This window comes from Ranitomeya imitator, chromosome 2, assembly GCF_032444005.1.
Source record: "Ranitomeya imitator isolate aRanImi1 chromosome 2, aRanImi1.pri, whole genome shotgun sequence".
NCBI lineage: Eukaryota > Metazoa > Chordata > Amphibia > Anura > Dendrobatidae > Ranitomeya > Ranitomeya imitator.
Window position 1 is genome coordinate 799,847,637 of NC_091283.1, and position 26,630 is coordinate 799,874,266.

General features: G+C 44.5%; 1 protein-coding gene across 2 annotated transcripts in view; it reads right to left on the bottom strand.

The window, feature by feature from the left end:
* FBXW4 (F-box and WD repeat domain containing 4) overlaps positions 1 to 18,438 on the bottom strand; it is a 215,005-nt gene extending 196,567 nt beyond the window's left edge. The window contains exon 1 of one of the 2 annotated variants that reach the window (XM_069753756.1): positions 18,087 to 18,438. In XM_069753756.1, coding sequence (XP_069609857.1) covers positions 18,087 to 18,277 — 191 coding nt within the window. In that variant the 5' untranslated portion in view covers positions 18,278 to 18,438. The remainder of the gene's footprint in view (positions 1 to 18,086) is intronic. The other variant, XM_069753757.1, reaches the window with a different exon arrangement.
* Between the last annotated feature and the right edge of the window lie 8,192 nt (positions 18,439 to 26,630).

Genomic DNA, 26,630 nt, shown 5'->3' on the forward strand with positions numbered 1-26,630 from the left:
GCACTGGGGAGAACAAATCACCAAACTCATTGAGGTTCACCTCAGTTACCGGTAATTAGTTTGGCGTTTCTTCCCAGAGGCGTGCAGCTCGCCAGAAATGGACTGGACTGGACGAGTAACCTTACCGGCACATGTTATAGCTGCCTGACTTCTGACGAGTTCGGCGGGCAGGCCCTGCCATGACCCATTCTACCCAGTTTGCTGGAGCTAGTGTGAACATGCAGAAATTTGCAACTTTTTAAAAAGGGTTTTATCCTAGGAAACTGATTAAACAGCCCCTATGTAATTAGAGACATTTTTTACGCTAGCTTTTTTGGACCGAGTTTTTAGGGGTTTCTTAATAATGCTAATGATTTTCTTTTGCGATTTTGGGAAATACGGTAACATATAAAAAAAAGATAATAAAAAAATTGGGGCAAGGATATTCCGTCCGGTACCCTAATCTAATGAATACTAAAATTTGCCTAATTTTTTTGTTTATCTATATAAAAGGAGCATTAAAAAAAGATACAAAAATAATAATTTGTGCCAATTGTAATCATTGTTCACCATTTTAAAGAATTGCCAATGAAAACAGGAGTAAGAAAAATGATTTAAAGAGATCCTGTCACCCTAAAAATCGAAGGTGAGCTAAGCCCACCAGCATCAGGGGCTTATCTACAGCATTCTGTAATGCTGTAGATAAGCGTCCGATGTTACCTGAAAGACGAGAAAAAGAGGTTAGATTATACTCACCCAGGGGCGGTCCCGGTACGATGGGCATCGCGGTCCTTGCCGGGGGCCTCCTATCTATGACGTCCTCTTCTGGTCTTCAAGCTGCGGCTCCGGCGCAGGCGTACTTTGTCTGCCCTGTTGAGGGCAGAGCAAAGTACTGCAGTGCGCAGGCGCAGGGAAAGGTCAAAGAGGCCCAGCACCTGTGCACTGCAGTACTTTGCTCTGCCCTCAACAGGGCAAAGTATGCCTGCGCCGGAGCCGCAGCATGAAGACACGAAGAGGACGTCATCGTAAGAAGATGGGAGACCCCGGACTGGACCGCGACGCCCATCGGACCGGACCGGGACCGCCCCTGGGTGAGTATAATATAACCTCTTTTTCTCATCTTTTAGGATACATCGGGGGCTTATCTACAGCATTCCAGAATGCTGTAGATAAGCCCCTGATGCTGGTGGGCTTAGCTCACCTTCGATTTTGGGGGTGACAGGTTCCCTTTAAAAGGCAATCTGTAAGTAGGATCAACTCTCTTATAGCCATGTATATGGGCAGGTAGGTCCTTGGCTCTTCAAACTATGGTTTTCTATGAAATGCCGCAGCATTTCAGAAAAAAACATGCCTTGTGGCAATCATGCAGCTAAGCTCTGATTCATGCTGTCCCTGGTTTGGGCAGCATCAATTGATTAACAGGTTCAGTTAACCCCTTTCTGACATCGGACGTACTATCCCGTCCATGTGGGGTGGGCCCCTATGACCATGGACGGGATAGTACGTCCAGCGCGATCGGCGGCGCTCACGGGGGGAGCGCCGCCGATCGCGGCCGGGTGTCAGCTGCCTATCGCAGCTGACATCCGGCACTATGTGCCAGGAGCGGTCACGGACCGCCCCCGGCACATTAACCCCTGGCACACCGCGATCAAAGATGATCGCGATGTGCCGGCGGTATAGGGAAGCTTCCCGCAGGGAGGGGGCTCCCTGCGGGCTTCCCAGAGCCCCCCGCAGCAACGCGATGTGATCGCGTTGCTGCGAGGGTCTTACCTCCCTCCCTCCCTGCTCGAGCCCCGGATCCAAGATGGCCGCGGATCCGGGTCCTGCAGTGAGGGAGGTGGCTTCACAGAGCCTGCTCAGAGCAGGCACTGTGAAGTAGCCTGCACTGCTATCAGATCGGTGATCTGACAGAGTGCTGTGCAAACTGTCAGATCACCGATCTGTGATGTCCCCCCCTGGGACAAAGTTAAAAAAAAAAATTTTCAAAAGTGTAAAAAAAAAATAAAAAAAAATATTCCAAAATAATGAAAAAAAAAAAATATATATTATTCCCATAAATACATTTCTTTATCTAAATAAAAAAAAACAAACAATAAAAGTACACATATTTAGTATCGCCGCGTCCGTAACGGCCCGACCTATAAAACTGGCCCACTAGTTAACCCCTTCAGTAAACACCGTAAGAAAAAAAAACAAAAAAAAAACAACGAGGCAAAAAACAACGCTTTATTATCATACCGCCGAACAAAAAGTGGAATAACACGCGATCAAAAAGACAGATATAAATAACCATGGTACCGCTGAAAACGTCATCTTGTCCCGCAAAAAACGAGCCGCCATACAGCAACATCAGCAAAAAAAATAAAAAAGTTATAGTCCTGAGAATAAAGCGATGCCAAAATAATTATTATTTCTATAAAATAGTTTTTATCGTATAAAAGCGCCAAAACATAAAAAAATGATATAAATGAGGTGTCGCTGTAATCGTACTGACCCGAAGAATAAAACTGCTTTATCAATTTTACCAAACGCGGAACGGTATAAACGCCTCCCCCAAGAGAAATTCATGAATAGCTGGTTTTTGGTCATTCTGCCTCACAAAAATCGGAATAAAAAGCGATCAAAAAATGTCACGTGCCCGAAAATGTTACCAATAAAAACATCAACTCGTCCCGCAAAAAACAAGACCTCACATGACTCTGTGGACCAAAATATAGAAAAATTATAGCTCTCAAAATGTGGTAACGCAAAAAATATTTTTTGCAATAAAAAGCGTCTTTCAGTGTGTGACGGCTGCCAATCATAAAAATCCGCTAAAAAACCCGCTATAAAAGTAAATCAAACCCCCCTTCATCACCCCCTTAGCTAGGGAAAAATTAAAAAAATGTATTTATTTCCATTTTCCCATTAGGGCTAGGGTTAGAGTTAGGGTTAGGGCTAGGGTTAGGGCTAGGGCTAGGGTTAAGGCTAAAGTTACAGTTAGGGTTTAGATTACATTTACGGTTGGGAATAGGGTTGGGATTAGGGTTAGGGGTGTGTCTGGTTGAGAGGTGTAGTTAGGGTTACTGTTGGGATTAGGGTTAGGGATGTGTTTGCATTAGGGTTTCAGTTATAATTGTTGGGTTTCCAGTGTTTAGGCACATCAGGGGCTCTCCAAACGCGACATGGCGTCCGATCTCAATTCCAGCCAATTCTGCGTTGAAAAAGTAAAACAGAGCTTCTTCCCTTCCGAGCTCTCCCGTGTGCCCAAACAGGGGTTTACCCCAACATATGGGGTATCAGCGTACTCAGGACAAATAGGACAACAACTTTTGGGGTCCAATTTCTCCTGTTACCCTTGGGAAAATACAAAACTCGGGGCTAAAACATATTTTTTGTGGGAAAAAAAATGATTTTTTATTTTCACGGCTCTGCGTTATAAACTGTAGTGAAACACTTGGGGGTTCAAAGTTCTCACAACACATCTAGATTAGTTACCTGGGGGGTCTAGTTTCCAATATGGGGTCACTTGTGGGGGGTTTCTACTGTTTAGGTACATTAGGGGTTCTGCAAACGCAATGTGACGTCTGCAGACCATTCCATCTAAGTCTGCATTCCAAATGGCGCTCCTTCCATTCCGAGCTCTGCCATGCGCTCAAACGGTGGTTTCCCCCAACATACGGGGTATCAGCGTACTCAGGACAAATTGGACAACAACTTTTGGGGTCGAATTTCTCCTCTTACCCTTGGGAAAATACAAAACTCGGGGCTAAAAAATAATTTTGGGGGGAAAGATTTTTTTTTTTTAATTTTCACGGCTCTGCGTTACAAACTGTAGTGAAACACTTGGGGGTTCAAAGCTATCACAACACATCTAGATGAGTTCCTTAGGGAATCTAGTTTCCAAAATGGTGTCACTGGTGGGGGGTTTCTACTGTTTAGGTACATTAGGGGCTCTGCAAACGCAATGTGACACCTGCAGACCATTCCATCTAAGTCTGCATTCAAATGGCACTCCTTCCCTTCTGAGCCCTCCCATGTGCCCAAACAGTGGTTCCCTCCACATATGGTGTATCATCGCACTCAGGACAAATTGGGCAACAAATTTTGGGGTCCAATTTCTCCTGTTACCCTCAGGAAAATACAAAACTGGGGGCTAAAAAAATAATTTTTGTGGGAAAAAAATTTTGTTTTATTTTTACGGCTCTGCATTATAAACTTCTGTGAAGCACTTGGTGGGTCTAAGTGCTCACCACACCTCTAGATAAGTTCCTTAGGGGGTCTACTTTCCAAAATGGTGTCACTTGTGGGGGGTTTCAATGTTTAGGCACATCAGTGGCTCTTCAAACGCAACATGGCGTCCCATCTCAATTCCTGTCAATTTTGCATTGAAAAGTCAAACGGCGCTCCTTCCCTTCCGAGCTCTCCCATCCGCCCAAACAGTGGTTTACCCCCACATATGGGCTATCAGCGTACTCAGGACACAACAACTTTTGGGGTCCAATTTCTTCTCTTACCCTTGGGAAAATAAAAAATTGGGGGCGAAAAGATAATTTTTGTGAAAAAATATGATTTTTTATTTTTACAGTTCTACATTATAAACTTCTGTGAAGCACTTGGTGGGTCAAAGTGCTCACCACACCTCTAGATAAGTTCCTTAGGAGGTCTACTTTCCAAAATGGTGTCACTTGTGGGGGGTTTCAATGTTTAGCCACATCAGGGGCTCTCCAAACGAAACATGGCGTCCCATCTCAATTCCAGTCAATTTTGCATTGAAAAGTCAAATGGCACTCCTTCGCTTCCGAGCTCTGCCATGCGCCCAAACAGTGGTTTACCCCCACATGTGGGGTATTGGCATACTCAGGACAAATTGTACAACAATGTTTGGGGTCCATTTTCTCCTGTTACCCTTGGTAAAATAAAACAAATTGGAGCTGAATTAAATTTTTTGTGAAAAAAAGTTAAATGTTCATTTTTATTTAAACATTCAAAAAATTCCTGTGAAGCACCAGAAGGGTTAATAAACTTCTTGAATATGGTTTTGAGCACCTTGAGGGGTGTAGTTTTTAGAATGGTGTCACACTTGGGTATTTTCTATCACATAGACCCCTCAAAATGACTTCAAATGAGATGTGGTCCCTAAAATAAAATGGTGTTGTAGAAATGAGAAATTGCTGGTCAACTTTTAACCCTTATAACTCCAACAACAAAAAAATTTTGGTTCCAAAATTGTGCTGATGTAAAGTAGACATGTGGGAAATGTTACTTATTAAGTATTTTGTGTGACATATCTCTGTGATTTAATTGCATAAAAATTCAAAGTTGGAAAATTGCGAAATTTTCATAATTTTCGCCAAATTTCCGTTTTTTTCACAAATAAACGCAGGTACTATCAAAGAATTTTTACCATTGTCATGAAGTACAATATGTCACAAGAAAACAATGTCAGAATCACCAGGATCCATTGAAGCGTTCCAGAGTTATAACCTCATAAAGGGACAGTGGTCAGAATTGTAAAAATTGGCCCGGTCATTAACGTTCAAACCACCCTTGGGCGTAAAGGGGTTAAAAAAGATCTATGAATTTTCATATCATTTCAATCATCATATATTATACAAAGATGAATAAAAATGAAAAAAAAAAAGGCTTTGTCTTGTCTCCAACACAACAATTGCAAAAGGAAATAACAGAACTAGGATAGGACAACAATGTACAACAATGTTCTGTAATAATATACCCATGGATAAAACGTTGTTGCGTAATTATCAGAAGAAATTCAGCTGATGCAATGTGAAGAAAGGATGTCTGAAAGAGGCCTAATGTGTACACAGTAGTTTTTAAAGGGGTTGCCCCCTTTTAGAAATCTTACTGCTATAACCTGCTTTAGCTATAAAAAAAAAAAAAGACAGTGTTTCTCATCTTCCCTGAGTCCAGTGCTTTATCTCCAGTGCTACTCAACTTCCGAGTCCAGTGCTTTATCTCCAGTGTTAAGGTACTGTCACACTCAGCAACTTTGCAATGAGAACGACAACGATCCGTGACGTTGCAGCGTCCTGGATAGCGATCTCGTTGTGTTTGACTCGCAGCAGCGATCTGGATCCCGCTGTGCCATCGCTGGTCGGAGCTAGAAGTCCAGAACTTTATTTCGTCGTCAGGTCGGCGTGTATCGTCATGTTTGACATCAAAAGCAACGATGACAGCAACGTTTTACATGGAGCGAACAACCAGCGAGAACGATAAGTGAGTCGCCGCTACGTCACTGGATCGCTCCTCCATCGTTCTGGAGTTGCTGTGTTTGACGTCTCTACAGCGACCTAAACAGCGACGCTCCAGCGATCGGCTCATTGTCTATATCGCTGCAGCGTCGCTGAGTGTGACGGTACCTTAACTCAACTTCCCTGAGTCCAGTGCTTTATCTCCAGTGCTACATCATTCTCTATTGTTCAGCCGCAGCACCAACGTGGCATCAAGAGCACTGCAGCCAATCACTGAGCTCAGTTGCTCTGCCAATGTAGACAACCCCTTTTAAGATCACTCAGGGCTAGAGTACAGCATCTGATTCTTCCTCTAATGATACCATTACATCTGTGGCTTGGGTTATTGATCTGCAGATGAAGGTTGCGATAAGTGCGTTCTGGTGTTATGGGGGTACAACATTTTTTTTCTAAGCCTATATAAACACAAAACCAAGTGCAGACACATTTCCTGAAACAAAGTCACACACGTTAGGAGTTATCGGCGTATCTGTTCTAAATCTACTGGAGGTAAAATTATGGAATTTAAAGAACTACTTTTGGGGTCTGGTTAATTTTTCATATAAAAACCAGGAGATTTCCTGTTTTACAACTTTCAAGGAGAGAAAAGAAGGATTTGAACATATATGCCGGGGAAGAGGGCGATGCAGACAGGTTTCCCCCTAATAAATTATTTAAGTGCTTGCTAAGATGGGTCATTTCCTGCTGTGCAAAACTATTTTAAATATAAAATAAACCTTTTTTTATTAAGTCATGTGGAAAGCGTTATAACAGTTATCTCAACTGCACCACAAACAATGCAAATTAATAAAACAGTTTTATTTTTTTTCATCCTATGTAATCATAAAATACACAGGGCTGAAATATGACCCGAGAAACAAGTTCTACCTAATGACTACACGAGCAGGAGCTGGAAAATGCAAACTGATGGCGGTCACTGAACGCAAGTGGATGGAAACGTCATGAAAGAAAACAGACTATTATGACGAGTGTGAATTTAATCTGAAAGCATCTCTGCTGAACTTTAAGGGGTTATCCAGTGAAAACAAGATATTTCCTATCCACAAGATGGTCAATAACTTAGTGATCGGTGATGGTCCAACTGCTGGGACCTTCACCGATCAGCAAAACCGGCAAGGTGTACGTTCAATCACTCCATTCACTCCCTATAAAGCTGCCGAGTATTGCACTTAGCTTTTTCCAGAAGCCACATAGAGAATGAATGAAGCGGTGTACAGGCGTCCAGTACTCTGCGCCATTTTGGAAAGAGGAGAAGTTTAATGCTGGGGACCTAAATTCCTGGATCTGCCAATCGGCATGGCTCCATATGGTGGGACACCCTCCTATCAGGAAATTATCACCCAACTAGATTTCACTGGATACGCCCTTTAAGGCTATGTGCCCACGTTGCGCTTTCTAAGCGTTTTTCCACTGCAGAAATGCTTAAAAAACACATAACGCATCCCATTCTTTTTAATGGCATTCCGCAATTGTTGTGCCCATGCTGCGTTTTTTTCCGCAGCGGAAACAACGCAGTATGTTCATTCAATTTGGCCAAAATCGACGATTTTGCCACTATAGAATTTTATTAGGACGCATGGAAAAAAAAAAAAAAACGCATGAAAACCGGGATAAAAACTCAAAAAAAAAAAAAAAAACCTAGAAAAACGCAAGAAGATTTCCTGGCAAGGGAGTTCGATTTTGATGAGGAAAATTCTGCATACATTCTGCAAAGTGGGCACATAGCCTAAATGTGACTGTACATTTTTCATGCACAGGAGCCATACTTGGCACCCACCATTGTGCTGCCTCCTTCTGTCTCATCAGTGCCCCATTTGTTTCTTATAAGAGATGGCAGTCGCACTGGCACAGAAGTATTATGGAAAGTCTGGACCAGTCCTCCCCACCTTTCCTATGTAGTGGGATGGAAAAGTACCAATGACATTATTGGCAGTGATCCCCCGCCAAATACATAATAGGCACTAATCCCACCAATGACATTATTGACAGTGATCCCACCAATGACAGTAGTGCAAGTGATCCCACCAATGACATTATAGGCAGCGATCCCACCAATTACATTATAGGCATCGATCCCACCAAATGGCATTATTGGCAGTGATCCCACCAATGACATTATTGGCAGCGATCCCACCAATGACATTATTGGCAGCGATCCCACCAATTACATTATAGGCAGCGATCCCACCAATGGCATTATTGGCAGTGATCCCACCAATGACATTATTGGCAGTGATCCCACCAATGACATTATTGGCAGCGATCCCACCAATGACATTATTGGCAGTGATCCCATGGCACAGGAAGTGAGGGGACAAATGGTTCATGCCAGTGAGACAGGCATCTTCAGTAGGATACCAATAGGGCACCAAACTAACAGAAGGAGGCAGCAACAGCACAACCAAAGTCACCTCGTATGGTAACAATACCTTAAAAAAAAAAAAAAAAAAAAAAAAAAAAATTGTACTGTATAGTCACATTTTATTTTAGGAGTAGAGGGTTGTTAAAGATGTCTTGGAAAGGAGGCCATGGACAACAACAAAAATGATGCTGATGGATTTGATGCCTAAAAAGAAAGGAAAAATTCTGACAGAGAAGCTGGCATCAGGAATACAAGTTTAAAACTAATCAGCAATATTTGGTTACAACAACGCAGAGGGTATATACACCCTTGAGGGCTTTTTTTCCCCTTAAATACACGTTTATTTGTTTAGAAATCATTGTTTTACAGTTGGGTTTCAATATAAATGATGAACCATTTGGCTTCTTCGGCCTCTATGTATCACTGTACATATTAAACTGCAGAATTAAGTAACAGTGAGTCCGTCAGTGTGTTACCTCCAAATACAGGGTTTATAACTCTTCTGTCATCTTCTCAGCTACTTTAAACTGACTTACAACCACATCAAAGTTTGGCTGACCTTACTGACCATCCTGTGCAATATACCAATAAAAACTTTTACAACCAAGTACCAAAAAAAAACAAACAAAAATAAAAAACAACACTGTGCTTTCTACAAACAACAATGCGGTAAAGTGAGTGTGTGTGTGTGTGTGTGTGTGTGTGTGTGTGTGTGTGTGTGTGTGTATACACACAAGTAAAAATCTGGGTTTCCCTAACCTCTTTGGAAGCATCCTGGGGTTTTAGCTGAGCTTTGGAGGCTGGGAATGAGCAGTTGTGCTCCATAATTCATTGCTGCTGAAATAAGCAATTGGAAAAGTGCTAGTTTGTGGTCATCAGTTTTCAACTGTGTACTTTGTAGTAATATATCTTCTACTAGGAGCCCATCCGCTTGGAAGAAACGTAGGGTCAGAGACGCAAAATCAGGCAAAATAAAACAAGGTATGATTCAGAAGGAGAATAGAAGTCATCAGGTGAAGGGATGCGATAAACTTCTGCTGTTCAGTTACTTTGTTTCTTTATTGACAGATGCCTTTAATATGAAGAAGCCTGAACAGTATAAGGGTAAGTTCGCACTAGGCTTTTTTAACGTTTTATCTTGCAGCGTTTTTTGGCATGCTAGAATTGTCTCTTGTGCATGCTGATAAATTTTAGTATTGAAAAAAAAAGTCCTATTCCAGAAAATCAGGTTTTGGCACAAAAACGCTGAAAAACCTGATACCTGCATTTTTGGTGCGTTTTTTCACCACCCATTCAAGCCAATGGGCGAAAACGCTAAAAAAAAAAAAAAAAATACTCTGAAAGATGTGGCATGCTCTATGTCCAAAAACCATAAAAAACACAAAATACTGATGACAAAAAAGTAATAATGTGTGTGCATGAGATTTCTGAAATCTTATAGGCTTTGCGGAGACTAGCGTGTCCACAAGAGAAATTGACATGATGTGTTCTTGATAGACAAGCCGCATGTCAGTGTCCGCGGGGGATCCGCAGGGGACTATGCCTATGACTATTTCTAGAAATCCCATGCACTATGCGGTCACAGCTGGCCGCTGCGGGTTTGGCAATGTATAAATACGCAGCGTCAAACGTGCAGCAGTTCCTGCTCGTGGGCACGCAGTCGCAGATGTACTCACGGCCATCATAGCTTCTTATTCATCACGTCTCATTATTTCCATATGCAAGAGGACAGCTGCACAGAGGCCTTCTAGAGTCTGTCAGGAGGATCAACCCTCCTATGCCGTCAATATGGACATGTAGGTTATAAAAAGTTGAATAAAATGATATATCATATCAGATATCTAGTTCTTTTCACAGAGAAATCCACCTTTTTCTTATATGTAAATGAGCTGTTAAGATCTATGAGTGAGACATAGATCTCCCCAAGAAAAGGGGGCATTATTAGTGTGAGACATGTAGATCAGGAGCGCAGAATGTCAGTCATTACATGTCTCACCCCGGTAACGCCTCCTTTCATTTCACATAATCTCCGGAAGTCTTTAGAAATACCCTGATTTAGGAAAAGAGGGGGAAAAAAAAAAAAGAGACAAGTGCGGCGCTTCCTCTGAGCGTAATACGTTTTTACCAACAAGTTAAAAACATTTCTTTTATTTGTAGTTATGCTCACCTTCTATCGGTAAGAAATGCACGATGAGATTCTCAAGGAATCAATTCTTTAGGCAACTCTTCTTCGTATGTAGTATAATCCAATAAGGTGTGCAGCTCACTTTGGAGAACTATGCGTTGATCCTGCTTCAGATCCACATAGGTGGCGATTTCAAAGGGAAAAAAACTCCAAGTAAATGTGGCGCTAAGCACCTACGGATTTTTTGAATGCATCCACTTCAAGTGAAAAATGTTAATAAAAATTCATTTATTTTCTCAAAATAAAAAAATAAAATATATTTGTAAAATATTTTTAAAAAAACAGTTCAACGCGTTTCGGCTGCTTTTTTTACAGTGCAGCCTTCATCAGGTAGCAAAAAAAACAAAAAGAACAAACAATACAATAGGCACTGTAAAATGATGTTGCAACCTCCAAGTTCTCTTATTTATGAGGGTTCCTAGCTAGGAACCCTCATAAATAAGAGAACTTGGAGGTTGCAACAAATATATTTTATTTTTTTATTTTGAGAAAATAAATGAATTTTTATTAACATTTTTCACTTGAAGTGGATGCATTCAAAAAATCCGTAGGTGCTTAGTGCCACATTTACTTGGAGTTTTTTTCCCTTTGACATAATCTCCGGAAGCAGATTCTCAGGGAGATCTGTGTCTGGCCCAGAGATTATAACAGCTCATTTATACATAAGAAAAAAGTGGATTTCTCTGTAAAAAGATATCAGATCACAAATACCAAATAATTATTTTATTCAGCTTCCTATAACCAGCAGGTCCATATAGACGGATTATGAGGGTTGATCCTACTGAAATATATATATATATATATAAGAATATTAATAAGCCATTCCCCTTATTACCAGGGTTATAAAGTCTGAATTGGCAGAAATGTACCAATTCCACATAAAACTGACTCCACATCTCTAGCGCTGAAATCTCGGAGCAGACCTGAGACACAGCGAGCTACGCACAGACTTTATTACAGGGATTCTGGCCAGTGAAGGATATGAGCAAGGTCCCCTAGATGCCACCATCACACTGCGGTACTTACCAATATGTCACTATCAAACCAATGGAGTAATTTACTAGATTACATTTTCTAGTTCAATTATATCTACGGTATTTGCTTATCCATGGCTTTGCCTTCTAAAAGGTCACTGTTTTGAGGGCGGCACCTACAAACCTTGATGACATCTAACCAGACTGTGCTTTACATTGACCTCAAGCGTTAGGATGTGCCACCACTTCATGTACTGTGGTGGTCCAACGTCTGGGACCCTCACTGATTCAAACATGTAGCTGCAGGTTTCCTGGGACAGTAATTGGCCAGCGTGATGCTGTGCAGGGAAAATGGTGAAGGGGGGAGCAACACTAGATTAGTACTTTATCCACCGCACTCCCAAAGGATAGACCCCCACTGATCATAAAGTCCACCGAGTACATTGCTCCTTCCTTAGGGCTTACTCAGAAGAATTATGTGAGTTTCATAAAGAAAATTTGGACGGTTTTCATCCGTGTGTCTGGTTTTTACTTCCATGTGACGTCTGCGTACGATCCATTTTCATACATCTACATTTACAAATGGACATGATCAAATTCAGTTTCCTAGGTTAACCCCTTAGTGACCAGGCCAAATTTTTAAAATCTGACCAGTGTCACTTTATGTAGTAACAACTCTGGAACGCTTGAAAAATACCCCAGTGATTTTGAGAGTGTTGTTTTCGTGGCACATTATACTTTATGAGAATAGTAAATTTAGGTTGATTTTTTTTTTTTTTTTTTTTTTTATATATATATATAAACACAAAAAATATCAGAAATTTGACGAAAAAAAATAGCAATTTTCAAACTTTGAATGATTATACCTTTAATCCAGATAGTCATACCACACAAAAAAAAACATTAATAAATAATATTTCCCTCATGCCTGCTTTAAATCAGCACCATTTGTAAAATGTTATTTTATTTTATTAGCATTTTAGGAGGTTTAAAATGTAGTAGCAATTTTTCATGGAAATTTAGAAAATTTGTAATTTTTAAAAAGGGACCTATCCAGGTTTGAAGTGACTTTAGGGGTCCTATATATTGGAAAATCCCCAAAAGAGATACCACTTTAAAAACAACAACCCCTGACATACTGATAACTGTTGTCAGGTAGTTAATTAACCCTTCAGGTGCTTTTCAGGAATTAAAACAAAGTGGCATGATAGGAATGAAAAAGTGAATTTTTACCACCTAAATGTCGCTGACTTTTGAACAGGCCGCTGTAGCCGGCAGACTCTAAGGCCGCTATTTGGTCGTGAACTGCCATGGCAAACATCAGGACCACACAATCATGATCTCAGGGTGCCAATGGGGATAAGAGGGAGAAGCCACACTCTGTTAACCATTTATATGATATAGTCATTATTGACAGCAGCATCTAAGGGGGTTAAACAAATGGACGGTGCAGACACTGATCGTGGCTGATGCAGCAAGTTGTCAGCTAGTGTGTACAGTCACCTGTATGGGGAGGCTATTCTCTTATATTGCAGGTCAGTAAAAAGACGTATTGGTGGTCACTAAGGGGCTAATAACAGAAATGAATCCGTAAAAAAAAAAAATCAGATGCCACACGGATGTTCTGTTTTCGGATCCCTTCTGTTTTTACTCACCCATAGACTTGAATGGATGAGTCTCGGCCGATACACGAATGAAAATAGCGCATAGTTCATCTGAATGTGTCAATGTGATGTCCAATCAAAAATCAGACACCACCCGTCCGATTTATACGCTCGTCTGCATGAGCCCTTAGACTGCCGTCACACTAGCAGTATTTGGTCAGTATTTTACATCCGTATTTGTAGCCAAAACCAGGAGTGGAAAAGTACAATAGAAACATATGCACCACTTCTGGATTTATCACCCACTCCTGGTTTTGGCTTACAATTACATCAGATATATATTCAACGAAAGGATTGATGAAGAAGTGGCCAGCATGCATGTGTTGTTCATTTGTTACGGATTGGTTTCTATGAGACACTTGGGAAAACTCCATACTTTTTTTGTATGCGAAAAATGAATGAAAAATTTAGCAAAAAAACCCCAAAAAACAGATACACGTTTAAAAAAAAAAAAAAAACAGATCAAATACAGGAAAAAAAACTTACTTTTTGAGGCCGCAAAATGAACAAGTGTTATTAGAGATTGAGGCAGAACTAAGGTAATTCCTCTTGTTGACCCCTTTAGATTGAAATGATCACCGAAAATATTAATGAGCAATTTAGACTTCTTCATGAAGTTCATGCGTCTCACACCAGGAGACCACCGGCCGGGGACTATTTCCAGTGCAGAATACTCTTTGTACAGTAACAATGTTATCATGCACACAGCACTAAAAGATCGACTCGATGGTTCAGAGACTCCGCCAGCTCACATATGTGATCACCATCTTGTGACCTGCCATCAAACAATGAGGCATTTTCAGCAGTGTCCTAAATGGCTTGTGTACTCCCTCTCCACCCTCACGTTTCTAGAACTTGTTGAAAGAAAATTTTAGAAGCTCGGAGCAGACAATTCTCTAAGAAGTCATTAGTGACATCGCCAGGAATAGATCTCGCAATGTATTACAGCTTTATCGCACTCCCTATGTTGTGGCTTTATCTCACGTATCACTATGACATATACTTATACAGAGGATACTGCGTGCACCGAGAGCAGTGACATTTCTGTAACGTATACCCATGAGCCTGTGACGAGGTCTCCAATAATAGTGCTGTAAAGCTATGTTCACACACAGCAGATGTGTGGCAGAATTTCCATCTGAAAATGAAGGTTAATAATCCGCAGTGAAAATTCACCTACAGTTTGGATTGTAAATCTGCACCGTGTCAATTCATGCTGCAGATTTTCACGGCAAATGTGCCCTGGTGTGGCGGTCATGGAGAACCAAAGAGGGCACTGGACCTGGGTAACGCAAATCTTTTTGCTCAGCTCTACAGGGCTCTTCAGCTCCCCTGATCCGTTCATTATACTGGGGTCATCTTATGTTGCAGAAGGCTTTTGGACCAACAGCCACCAGGTCCTGGATGCCACTGCTACTGCTGCAATCCATGTAGCTATCCCCCTAGTGAGCGTGTAAATGGAGCTGTTCAGTGCTACGTTCCTCCAGTAATGGATGACAGTCCTCAGATGATGCATGCACCATTTAAAAGCATCACGGCCAGGTCTCCTATGCTCTCCATATGGGGGGAAGCCCTGAGATCATGGACTCCTCATAATTCCTGGTTATTTTCATGTAAAAACCTGTTTAACTGCAACCAAGACTCACATAAAAGGCCATAATCCCTGCTTCTCCCACCCACATAGTGATTGAAGGCTCATTGTCTATGAGTTCGTACAGAGGGAGCAACGTCAGTCACCGAGTGTGCCTTCCTGCTTGACAACCCCTTTAATGGGGCATCAAAATTATTTTCAATTTATCTTCACAAAAAAAGCAATAGAAACCAACTACAACAAAAAAAGCAATAGAAACCAACTACACATCACACACAGCGCAAAGTAGTCTTCTTTTTACCGTAATTCAAAAGGGTATTTTGGTAAAAAGGAGCCATCATCTTTCCACAGAACGCTGAGAACCCCCCACATTTCTAGAATGGGGAGTTAAACATCCCTCATTTAAATGCAGAAGTGGTCAAGTTAGGCTACTTTCACACTAGCGTCGGAATCTCCCCGTCGCAATGCGTCAACGAATGCAGCGGATGCATTTCTCCGGCGCATCCGCTGCCCCATTGTGAGGTGCGGGGAGGTGGGGGCGGAGTTCCGGCCGCACATGCGCGGTCGGAAAAAGCGGTCCGTCAGGAGCAAAAAACGTTACATTTACGTTTACGTTTTTTGCTCCCAGGCGGTCCGCCACAACACGGCGCAACCGTCGCACGACGGTTGCGACGTGTGGCAAAGCGTCGTCAATGTTAATCTATGGGGCAAAAACGCATCCTGCAAACAACTTTGCAGGATGCGTTTTTTGCCAAAAACGACGCATTGCGACGTCTGGCAAAAAACGCCAGTGTGAAAGTAGCCTTACTGGAAAGCTGGAGATGGCCGAACTCAAATAAAGAGCTTGTCTGGCCTTAGGCGTTGCACGTTGCTGATTTGGCTGCGGATTGGCCGCTGTGGATTCGCAGCTGTTTTCCAAATCCGTTGTGCCCATGCTGCGGAAAATACTGTGTGGAAACGCTGCATTGCATTTTCCGCAGCATGTCAATTATTTGTGCGGATTCCGCAGCGGTTTACACCCGCTCCTCAATAGGAATCCGCAGGCGTCAAACCGCAGGTGAAATCCGCATAAAAACCGCAGGAATTGGGCGGTAAATCCGCAGGTAAAACGCAGTGCGTTTTACCTGCGGATTTTGCAAAAAAGGTGCGGAAAAAAATCGGCACACGAATCTGCAACGTGTGCACATAGCCTCAGGGTACAAGTCTACAGTAACTCTAGTTGGCTGCAGACTTCTGAATCCTCACAGCACGCACACTGCTCATAGTTATGGCTCGCTTACAAGAGCATATACATCTGACAAGGGCTGTCCGAGGTTTTATAGGATAACATTTGGGCCAACGTTATACTATGGGGCAGTGCAGATCTGTGATTTTGTTCTCATGCCGATTCGTAATGAGAAAATAAAAATACTAGCATCCTACGAGTGGTTTCACAAGTCAGATCATGTGCACCCATTTACATCTATGGGTGCATGTAAAATATCGGACATCTGAGTGCAGTCAGATTTACACAGACAATGGACGTGGTGGAGAAATTAAGTCCTCCATCTCCTTACCTGTGCTACGATTTTCTCACGAGCGAGAATCGGATCACACTTAGCTGACACTCTGCTCAAACTCAGATCAGAGCTTGAGAAAAGTGTCATTAGCATAATGGAGCCAATTTTCTCACGGCACAGAACATATGCTCGTGTGACCCCGGCCTTAGAACTCTCTCGTGCCAGCACCGGAAGCGTCGGGAGAGTGACTACAAGTATGTGATTCGCATACACGTGATCACGTGCCGACTAGACGTGCACAGCATCGCTCAATACAAGTGACCTGAGCAAGGCCGGACACATCTAGTTGGAATGCAGCCGGAAGAATGAAAATCACATACTTGTGGTTACATGATTGCCCGCTCCTGGCAAATCATATACTTGTGGTCACATGATCGCCCTCCTGGCAAATCATATACTTGTGGTCACATGATCGCCCTCCTGGCAAATCATATACTTGTGGTCACATGATCGCCCTCCTGGCAAATCATATACTTGTGGTCACATGATCGCCCTCCTGGCAAATCATATACTTGTGGTCACATGATCGCCCTCCTGGCAAATCATATACTTGTGGTCACATGATCGCCCTCCTGGCACATCCTCACTTCACATAGTGCACGAGGATGGAAGACAAGCACCTAAACCTACATAGATATAGGTGCTTGTTCCCCAATATAGTAATACTTCTACATGCAAAAACACACTATACCAAGTCCACTCCCATATTCACAGAAGCTATTGTCAGATAGTACATGTAAATACAAGCACTTTCACAATTTTCTGCTTATTAAAATTTGCAGCCATTCTAGAGAGATTAACACTTGTCTTTTGTATACACCTCGTTGCCTAGGAGACCGACCACCGGGGATTATTAAGTAACAGTGTGACGCAGCGATCCCCATCAGCTTCCAAACAAGCGCTTACAAGCTCAATAAATAGAAGAAAATGTGCCGTGCTCCTGTCTAGCAGCGGTGGTCGGTTTCCAAGGCAGCGAGCTGTAAACAAAAGAAAAAGTGTTAATATTTCAAGAACGGCTGCAAAATTCAATAAGCAGAAAATTGCTTATATCAACATGTACTATCTAACCGCACCCAGACAGGAAAATGAGAAGAACCATTAAATCTGTCTCGAATGTGACGGTACAAGGCTGTCGGTATAGGGGGGTGTAGTGGTTGGCACCTGACATTACTTTGGGGTAATATTTTTTGCTTCCTACCATTAGATCCTCTCACACTGTGAAACATACAAGGATACAGACTTTTATGTGTGTTCTGCAATGTACACAGGTAAAAATTACACTCCATGTTCCAGCTGATATTACACGCTCTAATAATCTCTGCCCTTGTCAGTCAGGCATTGCTGGGACTTGTAGTTTTATAATAAAGAAAGTGACGCGTTACGCAAGCGCCTTCGAGAATACCAGCACATACGCACATTTCTTTCGTAACCCGCGGCACTGGTACGCCCTAGCAACAACGTAGTTTACGTAAAGCTTTCCCCAGTGACTAGGCCGCAGCCTGAGAGCAGAGTACTCACACGTCTGCGCCCTGCAGCACGAAGCCGGAGTTCAGGCAGCGCCGGGCTATCCTCCTCCACACCGCGTCCCTGCAGGTGAAGTGACGGAGCTTCCTGCACACCTGCCCGAGCCGCCCCAGCGCCCGGCCGTCCAGGTAGGAGAGGACGAGCAGGAGGATCTCCTCAGGCAGCTGCAGGAAGTGGGCGCCCATGTCAGAGGGGGCCTGGTGCTCAGGATCCGGACTTGCTTCGGTCTCCGCGCAGTCTTCTCTCCCATGGTTGTCGTCGGGTCACAAGTAGCTGGCACCGGGAGCCATGTCAGTGCCTGACCGCGTCACGTGACGAACAACGGCGGCTCCTGTGCTCATACAGCGGTGAGATGCACCTGCCAATCAGCGTCCGGCTTTCATTCTGTTACTGCAGGTTGTACGATGGAATACGTGATCTGATTGGTTGCTAGGGCAAATGTGATTCCCACTTAAAGGAAAAAAAAGCTCATAGCAACCAAATACAAAACAAAGTATAAAATGTGGCAGCTGCTTTTTCTCCGCATTATTATTCTATTGCTAGTACCGTATAGTAATTTTCTTATCGTTATCAGTAAGAGCTACATGGTTTTTACTGTGTTTTGTGTGGGCACTTCGGTTGAAATCCCCTCTGGGGACAGGAGCTGACATGAGTGAATACCGGCGTCAGCAATTGGCGATCTATCGCTGATCGCAGCAATTTAACCCATTAATTGCTACTGTCAATTATGGCAGCAGCATTTAAGAGGTTATAAATGGGGGAAGGTGTCCGTCCCGATGTCCATTAGCCTCCCCGCAACACGACTGTGGGGTGCCGGCGGCATCGTCATGGTGAAAGGCTGGAGACATTGAGAGTGTGATCCAGGCGCTGCCAAGGATGGTCAGAAATCGCAAATGTCACAATAAATAATGTCACACAACGCGTTTCGGATTTGGGGCATCTCCTTCCATAGGGTGAACCAACTCCGAAACGCGTTGTATGAATAAATATTTTATCATGAAGCATGTACGATCTCCGACCATTCTTGTCAGTGCCCTGGTCACACCGCCAATGTCTTCACGCCGCCAGTTTCTTCACAACGCCAATGTCTTCACACCGCCAATGTCTTCACGCCGCCAGTTTCTTCACGCCGCCAGTTTCTTCACGCCGCCAGTTTCTTCACGCCGCCAGTTTCTTCACGCCGCCAATGTCTTCACACCGCCAATGTCTTCACACCGCCAATTTCTTCACACCGACAGTTTATTCACACCGCCAATGTCTTCATACCGCCAATGTCTTCACACCGCCAATGTCTCCATACCGCCAATGTCTTCACACCGCCAATGTCTTCACACCGCCAGTTTCTTCACACCGCCAATTTCTTCACACCGCCAATTTCTTCACACCGCCAGTTTCTTCACACCGCCAGTTTCTTCACACCGCCAGTTTCTTCACACCGCCAATTTCTTCACACCGCCAATTTCTTCACACCGCCAATGTCTCCATACCGCCAATGTCTTCACACCGCCAATGTCTTCACACCGCCAGTTTCTTCACACCGCCAATTTCTTCACACCGCCAGTTTCTTCACACCGCCAATTTCTTCACACCGCCAATTTCTTCACACCGACAGTTTCTTCACACCGCCAATGTCTTCACACCGACAGTTTCTTCACACCGCCAATGTCTCCATACCGCCAATGTCTTCACACCGCCAATGTCTTCACACCGCCAGTTTCTTCACACCGCCAATGTCTTCACACCGACAGTTTCTTCACACCGCCAATGTCTCCATACCGCCAATGTCTTCACACCGCCAATGTCTTCACACCGCCAGTTTCTTCACACCGCCAATTTCTTCACACCGCCAGTTTCTTCACACCGCCAATTTCTTCACACCGCCAATTTCTTCACACCGCCAATTTCTTCACACTGCCAGTTTCTTCACACCGACAGTTTCTTCACACCGCCAATGTCTTCATACCGCCAATGTCTTCACACCGCCAATGTCTTCACACCGCCAATGTCTCCATACCGCCAATGTCTTCACACCGCCAATGTCTTCACACCGCCAATGTCTTCACACCGCCAGTTTCTTCACACCGCCAATTTCTTCACACCGCCAGTTTCTTCACACCGCCAGTTTCTTCACACCGCCAATTTCTTCACACCGCCAATTTCTTCACACCGCCAATTTCTTCACACTGCCAGTTTCTTCACACCGCCAGTTTCTTCACACCGACAATTTCTTCATGCCGCCAGTTTCTTCACCGCCAGTTTCTTCATGCCGTCAGTTTCTTCATCCTGTTTCTATATCATCCCTAGTCCCAATTGTGGGTTTAGGGGCCAGAGCAGCAGCCACTCACTGATCCTTCACCATACGTATCGTTGTTGTGCTGGGACACAATCCACCCGGGTGGGCGGTAATTCCCATTTGCCTTCTCACTTGCGTGTGCGGTATTACACATGGACCCCTCTTTCTGTCTTTGGATGGCATTGTCATGGCAGTCGGGAGGTTTACAGAACACCCCTGTGTCGGCCGTATCTGTACACCTATTGCCCGCAGCTCGGCATCATAGGAGACCAGTATTTATACCAGAGACTGCAATAAATCAAGATCGTAATGTATCGTACAAGTGTCAAGTGATCCCTCAGTCAAGTTCCATATTGGGACCAATAAAAAATGTAATAAAAAAATTATATAGTTAAATTTGAAAGAGGATCTGTCACCAGGTGAAGAGTGGGCAATGTTTTGCATGTTTTATTCCTGCTGCTAACCTCAATTTTACATTTTTTATTTTTCTCTTCGCCACGACAGCACCCACTGAGAGAGGGGATCCGCCCCTAGGAACAGGAAACCCTGCGGAGAGATAAAAGGGGCGGTCCCCCTCGCTCCCACAGTTTGGTTTCCTGTTCCTACGGGAAGATCCACGGAGAAGAGGATGCCCAGCCTGGATGCCGCTTGCGCAGTTTACCTTTGAGGATGGCAAGGGCTCCAGAGCTGGATGCAGTGTCGGAGGTCCTGGCTCAGTTTCCCCCCTCTGCTGGCAGACTTTGTGAGGCCAGGACGGGCGGTTGCTGGCTCACGGAGATTCATTCGGCTGGTCTGCAGGGAGCAAGCGCCGGTAAGGAGCGTCGCGCCGTCCTCGGCGGACGCTCAGGCAGCGTGGAGCCCCGTGTGTGCCCCCGGAAGTGCAAGTAAGCTTCCGGTGTAATGGAGGAGGGAGACGGCGCCTGCGCTGATGCCGGTGGCAGCGCAGGTGCATACAGTATGGCCGCGACCCGGAAGGGGTTAGCACTTCCGGGTTCAACAGGAAGAAGATGGTGGCCCCCATGTGAAAAGGACGCCGGCGCTGACAATCCGGCGTCCAATATGGATTCTGCGAATGAGCCTGCGATGCCTTCCGTGGAAGTCACCGCTATCACCCCACGCAGCCATACCAGCAGCAGCCGCTCTATACAGAGCGGATCTTCTAGGAAGAAGTCGGATCGACCTATTCCTCCACCTATGCCTCAGTCTCCTCCTCAGCCGGTACCTTGACAGACAGCTTCACTGGGTGAGTGTGCATCTACCCCACTAAGCTGATTATTGTCCCCTCTCCCTCTATACATAATAGGCAAAAATAACGGAAAAAACGAAACAGAAACAGTGTGCGTTATGTCTCCAGCCCCTTCCGGATAGTCACACTAAGAGGCTTTGTAAATCATGTATTGATACTACCTTACGGGAGGAAGCCTCAGTTAAATCAGAAGACATCAGAATCATGATTAGGAAAGAATTACGAGCCCTGCATAGTTCTGACAAGGAGCCGCGTACTAAGGATAAAAGGGGATACGTTTCCCCTATTTCTGACCAGTCTTCTGATATAGAGGATGCAGACTCTAATAAATCCCAAGAATATGTTTCCTCAGATGAGGATCAAGATACATGCTTTCCCACGGATAGTATTGATAACCTTGTGAAATCCGTTTGTAACACCATGGGCATCGAGGATTCTAAGGTCCCTAGAACACAGCAAGACATAATGTTTGCTGGTCTATCCGAAAGGAAAAGGCCCTACTTTCTGGTAATAGCAGCAGAGAAAAATTTAATCAAAAAGGAGTGGGAAAGCCAGGGGCAAAGGGGGTTACGACCATCTTCAAAAAGGCGTTATCCCTTCAATGATGAAGAGTTTTCAACATGGTCAAAAGCCCCGAAGGTAGACGCGGCAGTGGCGTCCACATCCAAAAATATCCTTGCTGCCTGTGGAGGATTCGGGCTCATTACAAGATCCACTAGACCGTAAAGCCGACTCGCTTTTAACCCCTTCCCGACCCATGACGCCACGTAGGCATCATGAAAGTCGGTGCCAATCCGACCCATGACGCCTATGCGGCGTCATGGAAAGATCGCGTCCCTGCAGATCGGGTGAAAGGGTTAACTCCCATTTCACCCGATCTGCAGGGACAGGGGGAGTGGTAGTTTAGCCCAGGGGGGGTGGCTTCACCCCCTCGTGGCTACGATCGCTCTGATTGGCTGTTGAAAGTGAAACTGCCAATCAAAGCGATTTGTAATATTTCACCTATTATAACGGGTGAAATATTACAATCCAGCCATGGCCGATGCTGAAATATCATCGGCCATGGCTGGAAATACTAATGTGCCCCCACCCCACCGATCGCCCCCCAGCCCCCCGATCTGGCCGGTACACTGCTCCGGCTCCCCTCCGTCCTGTGCTCCGCTCCCCCCCGTGCTCTTGTCTGCTCCCCCCGTGCTCCAATCACCCCCCCGTGCTCCAATCACCCCCCCTGCACTCCGATCCACCCCCCCCCCCCCCGGTGCTCCGTTCCACCCCCCCGTGCTCCGTTCCAGCCCCCCGTGCTCCGTTCCACGCCCCCCGTGCTCCGTTCCACCCCTCCCGCGCTCCGATTCCCCCCCCCCCGCGCTCTGATCCCCCCCCCCCCCCCGTGGTCCCCCCCAACCCCATCATACTTACCGATCCAGCCGGGGTCCCGTCCGTCTTCTCCCTGGGCGCCGCCATCTTCCAAGATGGCGGGCGCATGCGCAGTGCGCCCGCCGAATCTGCCGGCCGGCAGATTCGTTCCAAAGTGCATTTTGATCACTGAGATAGATTATATCTCAGTGATCAAAATAAAAAAAATAATAAATGACCCCCCCCCCCCTTTGTCACCCCCATAGGTAGGGACAATAAAAAAATAAAGAAATTTTTTTTTCCACTAATGTTAGAATAGGGTTAGGGGTAGGGTTAGGGTTAGGGGTAGGGTTAGGGGTAGGGTTAGGGTTAGGATTAGGGTTAGGGGTAGGGTTAGGGTTTCGGTATGTGCACACGTATTCTGGTCCTCTGCGGATTTTTCCGCTGCGGATTTGATAAATCCGCAGTGCTAAACCGCTGCGGATTTATGGTGGATTTACCGCGTTTTTTTCTGCGCATTTCACTGCGGTTTTACAACTGCGATTTTCTATTGGAGCAGTTGTAAAACCGCTGCGGAATCCGCACAAAGAAGTGACATGCTGCGGAATGTAAACCGCTGCGTTTCCGTGCAGTTTTTCCGCAGCATAGCGATTTTTGTTTCCCGTAGGTTTACATTGAACTGTAAACATGGGAAACTGCTGCGGATCCGCAGCGTTTTCCGCAGCGTGTGCACATACCTTTAGAATTAGGCTATGTGCACACGGTGCGGATTTGGCTGCGGATTCGCAGCAGTGTTCCATCAGGTTTACAGTACCATGTAAACATATGAAAAACCAAATCCGCTGTGCCCATGGTGCGGAAAATACCGCGCGGAAACGCTGCGTTGTATTTTCCGCAGCATGTCAATTCTTTGTGCGGATTCCGCAGCGTTTTACACCTGTTCCTCAATAGGAATCCGCAGGTGAATTCCGCACAAAAAAACACTGGAAATCCGCAGGAAAATCCGCAGGTAAAACGCAGTGCCATTTACCCGCGGATTTTTCAAAAATGGTGCGGAAATATCTCACACGAATCCGCAACGTGGGCACATAGCCTTAGGGTTGGAATTAGGGTTGTGGTTAGGGTTGTGATTAGGGTTATGGCTACATTTGGGATTAGAGTTAGGGGTGTGTTGGGGTTAGTGTTGGAGGTAGAATTGAGGGGTTACCACTTTTTAGGCACATCAGGGGTCTCCAAACGCAACATGGCGCCACCATTGATTCCAGCCAATCTCGTATTCAAAAAGTCAAATGGTGCTCCATCACTTCCGAGCCCTGACGTGTGCCCAAACAGTGGTTTACCCCCACATATGGGGTACCAGCATACTCAGGACAAACTGCGCAATAATTACTGGGGTCCAATTTCTCCTGTTACCCTTGTGAATCTAAAAAAATGCTTGCTAAAACATAATTTTTGAGGAAAGAAAAATGATTTTTTATTTTCACGGCTCTGCGTTGTAAACGTCTGTGAAGCACTTGGGGGTTCAAAGTGCTCACCACATATCTAGATAAGTTCCTTGGGGGGTCTAGTTTCTAAAATGGGGTAACTTGTGGGGGTTTCTACTGTTTAGGCACACCAGGGGCTCTGCAAACGCAACGTGACACCCGCAGACCATTCCATCAAAGTCTGCATTTCAAAAGTCACTACTTCCCTTCTGAGCCCCGACGTGCGCTCAAACAGTGGTTTACCCCCACTCATGGGGTATCAGCATACTCAGGAGAAACTGGACAACAACTTTTGGAGTCCAATTTCTCCTGTAACCCTTGGGAAAATAAAAAATTCTGGGCTAAATAATTATTTTTGAGGAAAGAAAACGTATTTATTATTTTCACGGCTCTGCATTATAAACTTCTATGAAGCACTTGGGGGTTCAAAGTGCTCACCACACATCTAGATAAGTTCCTTTCAGGGTCTAGTTTCCAAAATGGGGTCACTTGTGGGGGGTTTCTACTGTTTAGGCACATCAGGGGCTCTGCAAACGCAACGTGACGCCCGCAGAGCATTCCATCAAAGTCTGCATTTCAAAATGTCACTACTTCAATTCCAAGCCCCGGCATGTGCCCAAACAGTAGTTTACCCCCACATATGGGGTATCACCGTACTCAGGAGAAACTGGACAACAAATATTGGGGTAAAATTTCTCCTGTTACCCTTGGGAAAATTAAAAAATTCTGGGCTAAATAATTATTTTTGAGGAAAGAAAACGTATTTATTATTTTCACGGCTCTGCATTATAAACTTCTATGAAGCGCTTGGGGGTTCAAAGTGCTCACCACACATCTAGATAAGTTCCTTTCGGGGTCTAGTTTCCAAAATGGGGTCACTTGTGGGGGGTTTCTACTGTTAAGCCACATCAGGGGCTCTGCAAACGCAACGTGACGCCCACAGAGCATTCCATCAAAGTCTGCATTTCAAAACGTCACTACTTCACTTCCGAGCCTCGGCATGTGCCCAAACAGTGGTTTACCCCCACATATGGGGTATCAGCGTATTCAGGAGAAGCTGGACAACAACTTTTGGGGTCCAATTTCTTCTGTAACCCTTGGGAAAATAAAAAATTGCAGGCTAAAAGATCATTTTTGAGAAAATAATTTTTTTTTTTTATTTTCATGGCTCTGCGTTATAATCTTCTGTGAAGCACTTGGGGGTTCAAAGTCCTCACCACACATCTAGATTAGTTCCTTTGGGGGTCTAGTTTCCAAAATGGTGTCATTTCTGGGGGATCTCCAATGTTTAGCCACACAGGGGCTCTCCAAACGTGACATGGTGTCCGCTAATGATTGGAGCTAATTTTCCATTTAAAAAGCCAAATGGCGTGCCATCCCTTCCGAGCCCTGCCGTGCGCCCAAACAGTGGTTTACCCCCACATATGGGGTATCAGCGTACTCAGGACAAACTGGACAACAATATTTGGGGTCCAATTTCTCCTATTATCCTTGGCAAAATAGGAAATTCCAGGCTAAAAAATCATTTTTGAGGAAAGAAAAATTATTTTTTATTTTCATGGCTCTGCGTTATAAACTTCTGTGAAGCACCTGGGGGTTTAAAGTGCTCAATATGCATCTAGATAAGTTCCTTGGGGGGTCTAGTTTCCAAAATGGGGTCACTTGTGGGGGAGCTCCAATGTTTAGGCACACAGGGGCTCTCCAAACGCGACATGGTGTCCGCTAACAATTGGAGCTAATTTTCCATTCAAAAAGTCAAATGGCGCGCCTTCCCTTCCGAGCCCTGCCGAGTGCCCAAACAGTGGTTTACCCCCACATATGAGGTATCGACGTACTCGGGAGAAATTGCCCAACAAATTTTATGATCCATTTTATCCTACTGCCCATGTGAAAATGAAAAAATTGAGGCGAAAAGAATTTTTTTGTGAAAAAAAAGTACTTTTTCATTTTTACAGATCAATTTGTGAAGCACCTAAGGGTTTAAAGTGCTCACTAGGCATCTAAATAAGTTCCTTGGGGGGTCTAGTTTCCAAAATGGGGTCACTTGTGGGGGAGCGCCAATGTTTAGGTACACAGGAGCTATCCAAACGCGACATGGTGTCCGCTAACGATGGAAATAATTTTTCATTCAAAAAGTCAAATGGCGCTCCTTCCCTCCCGAG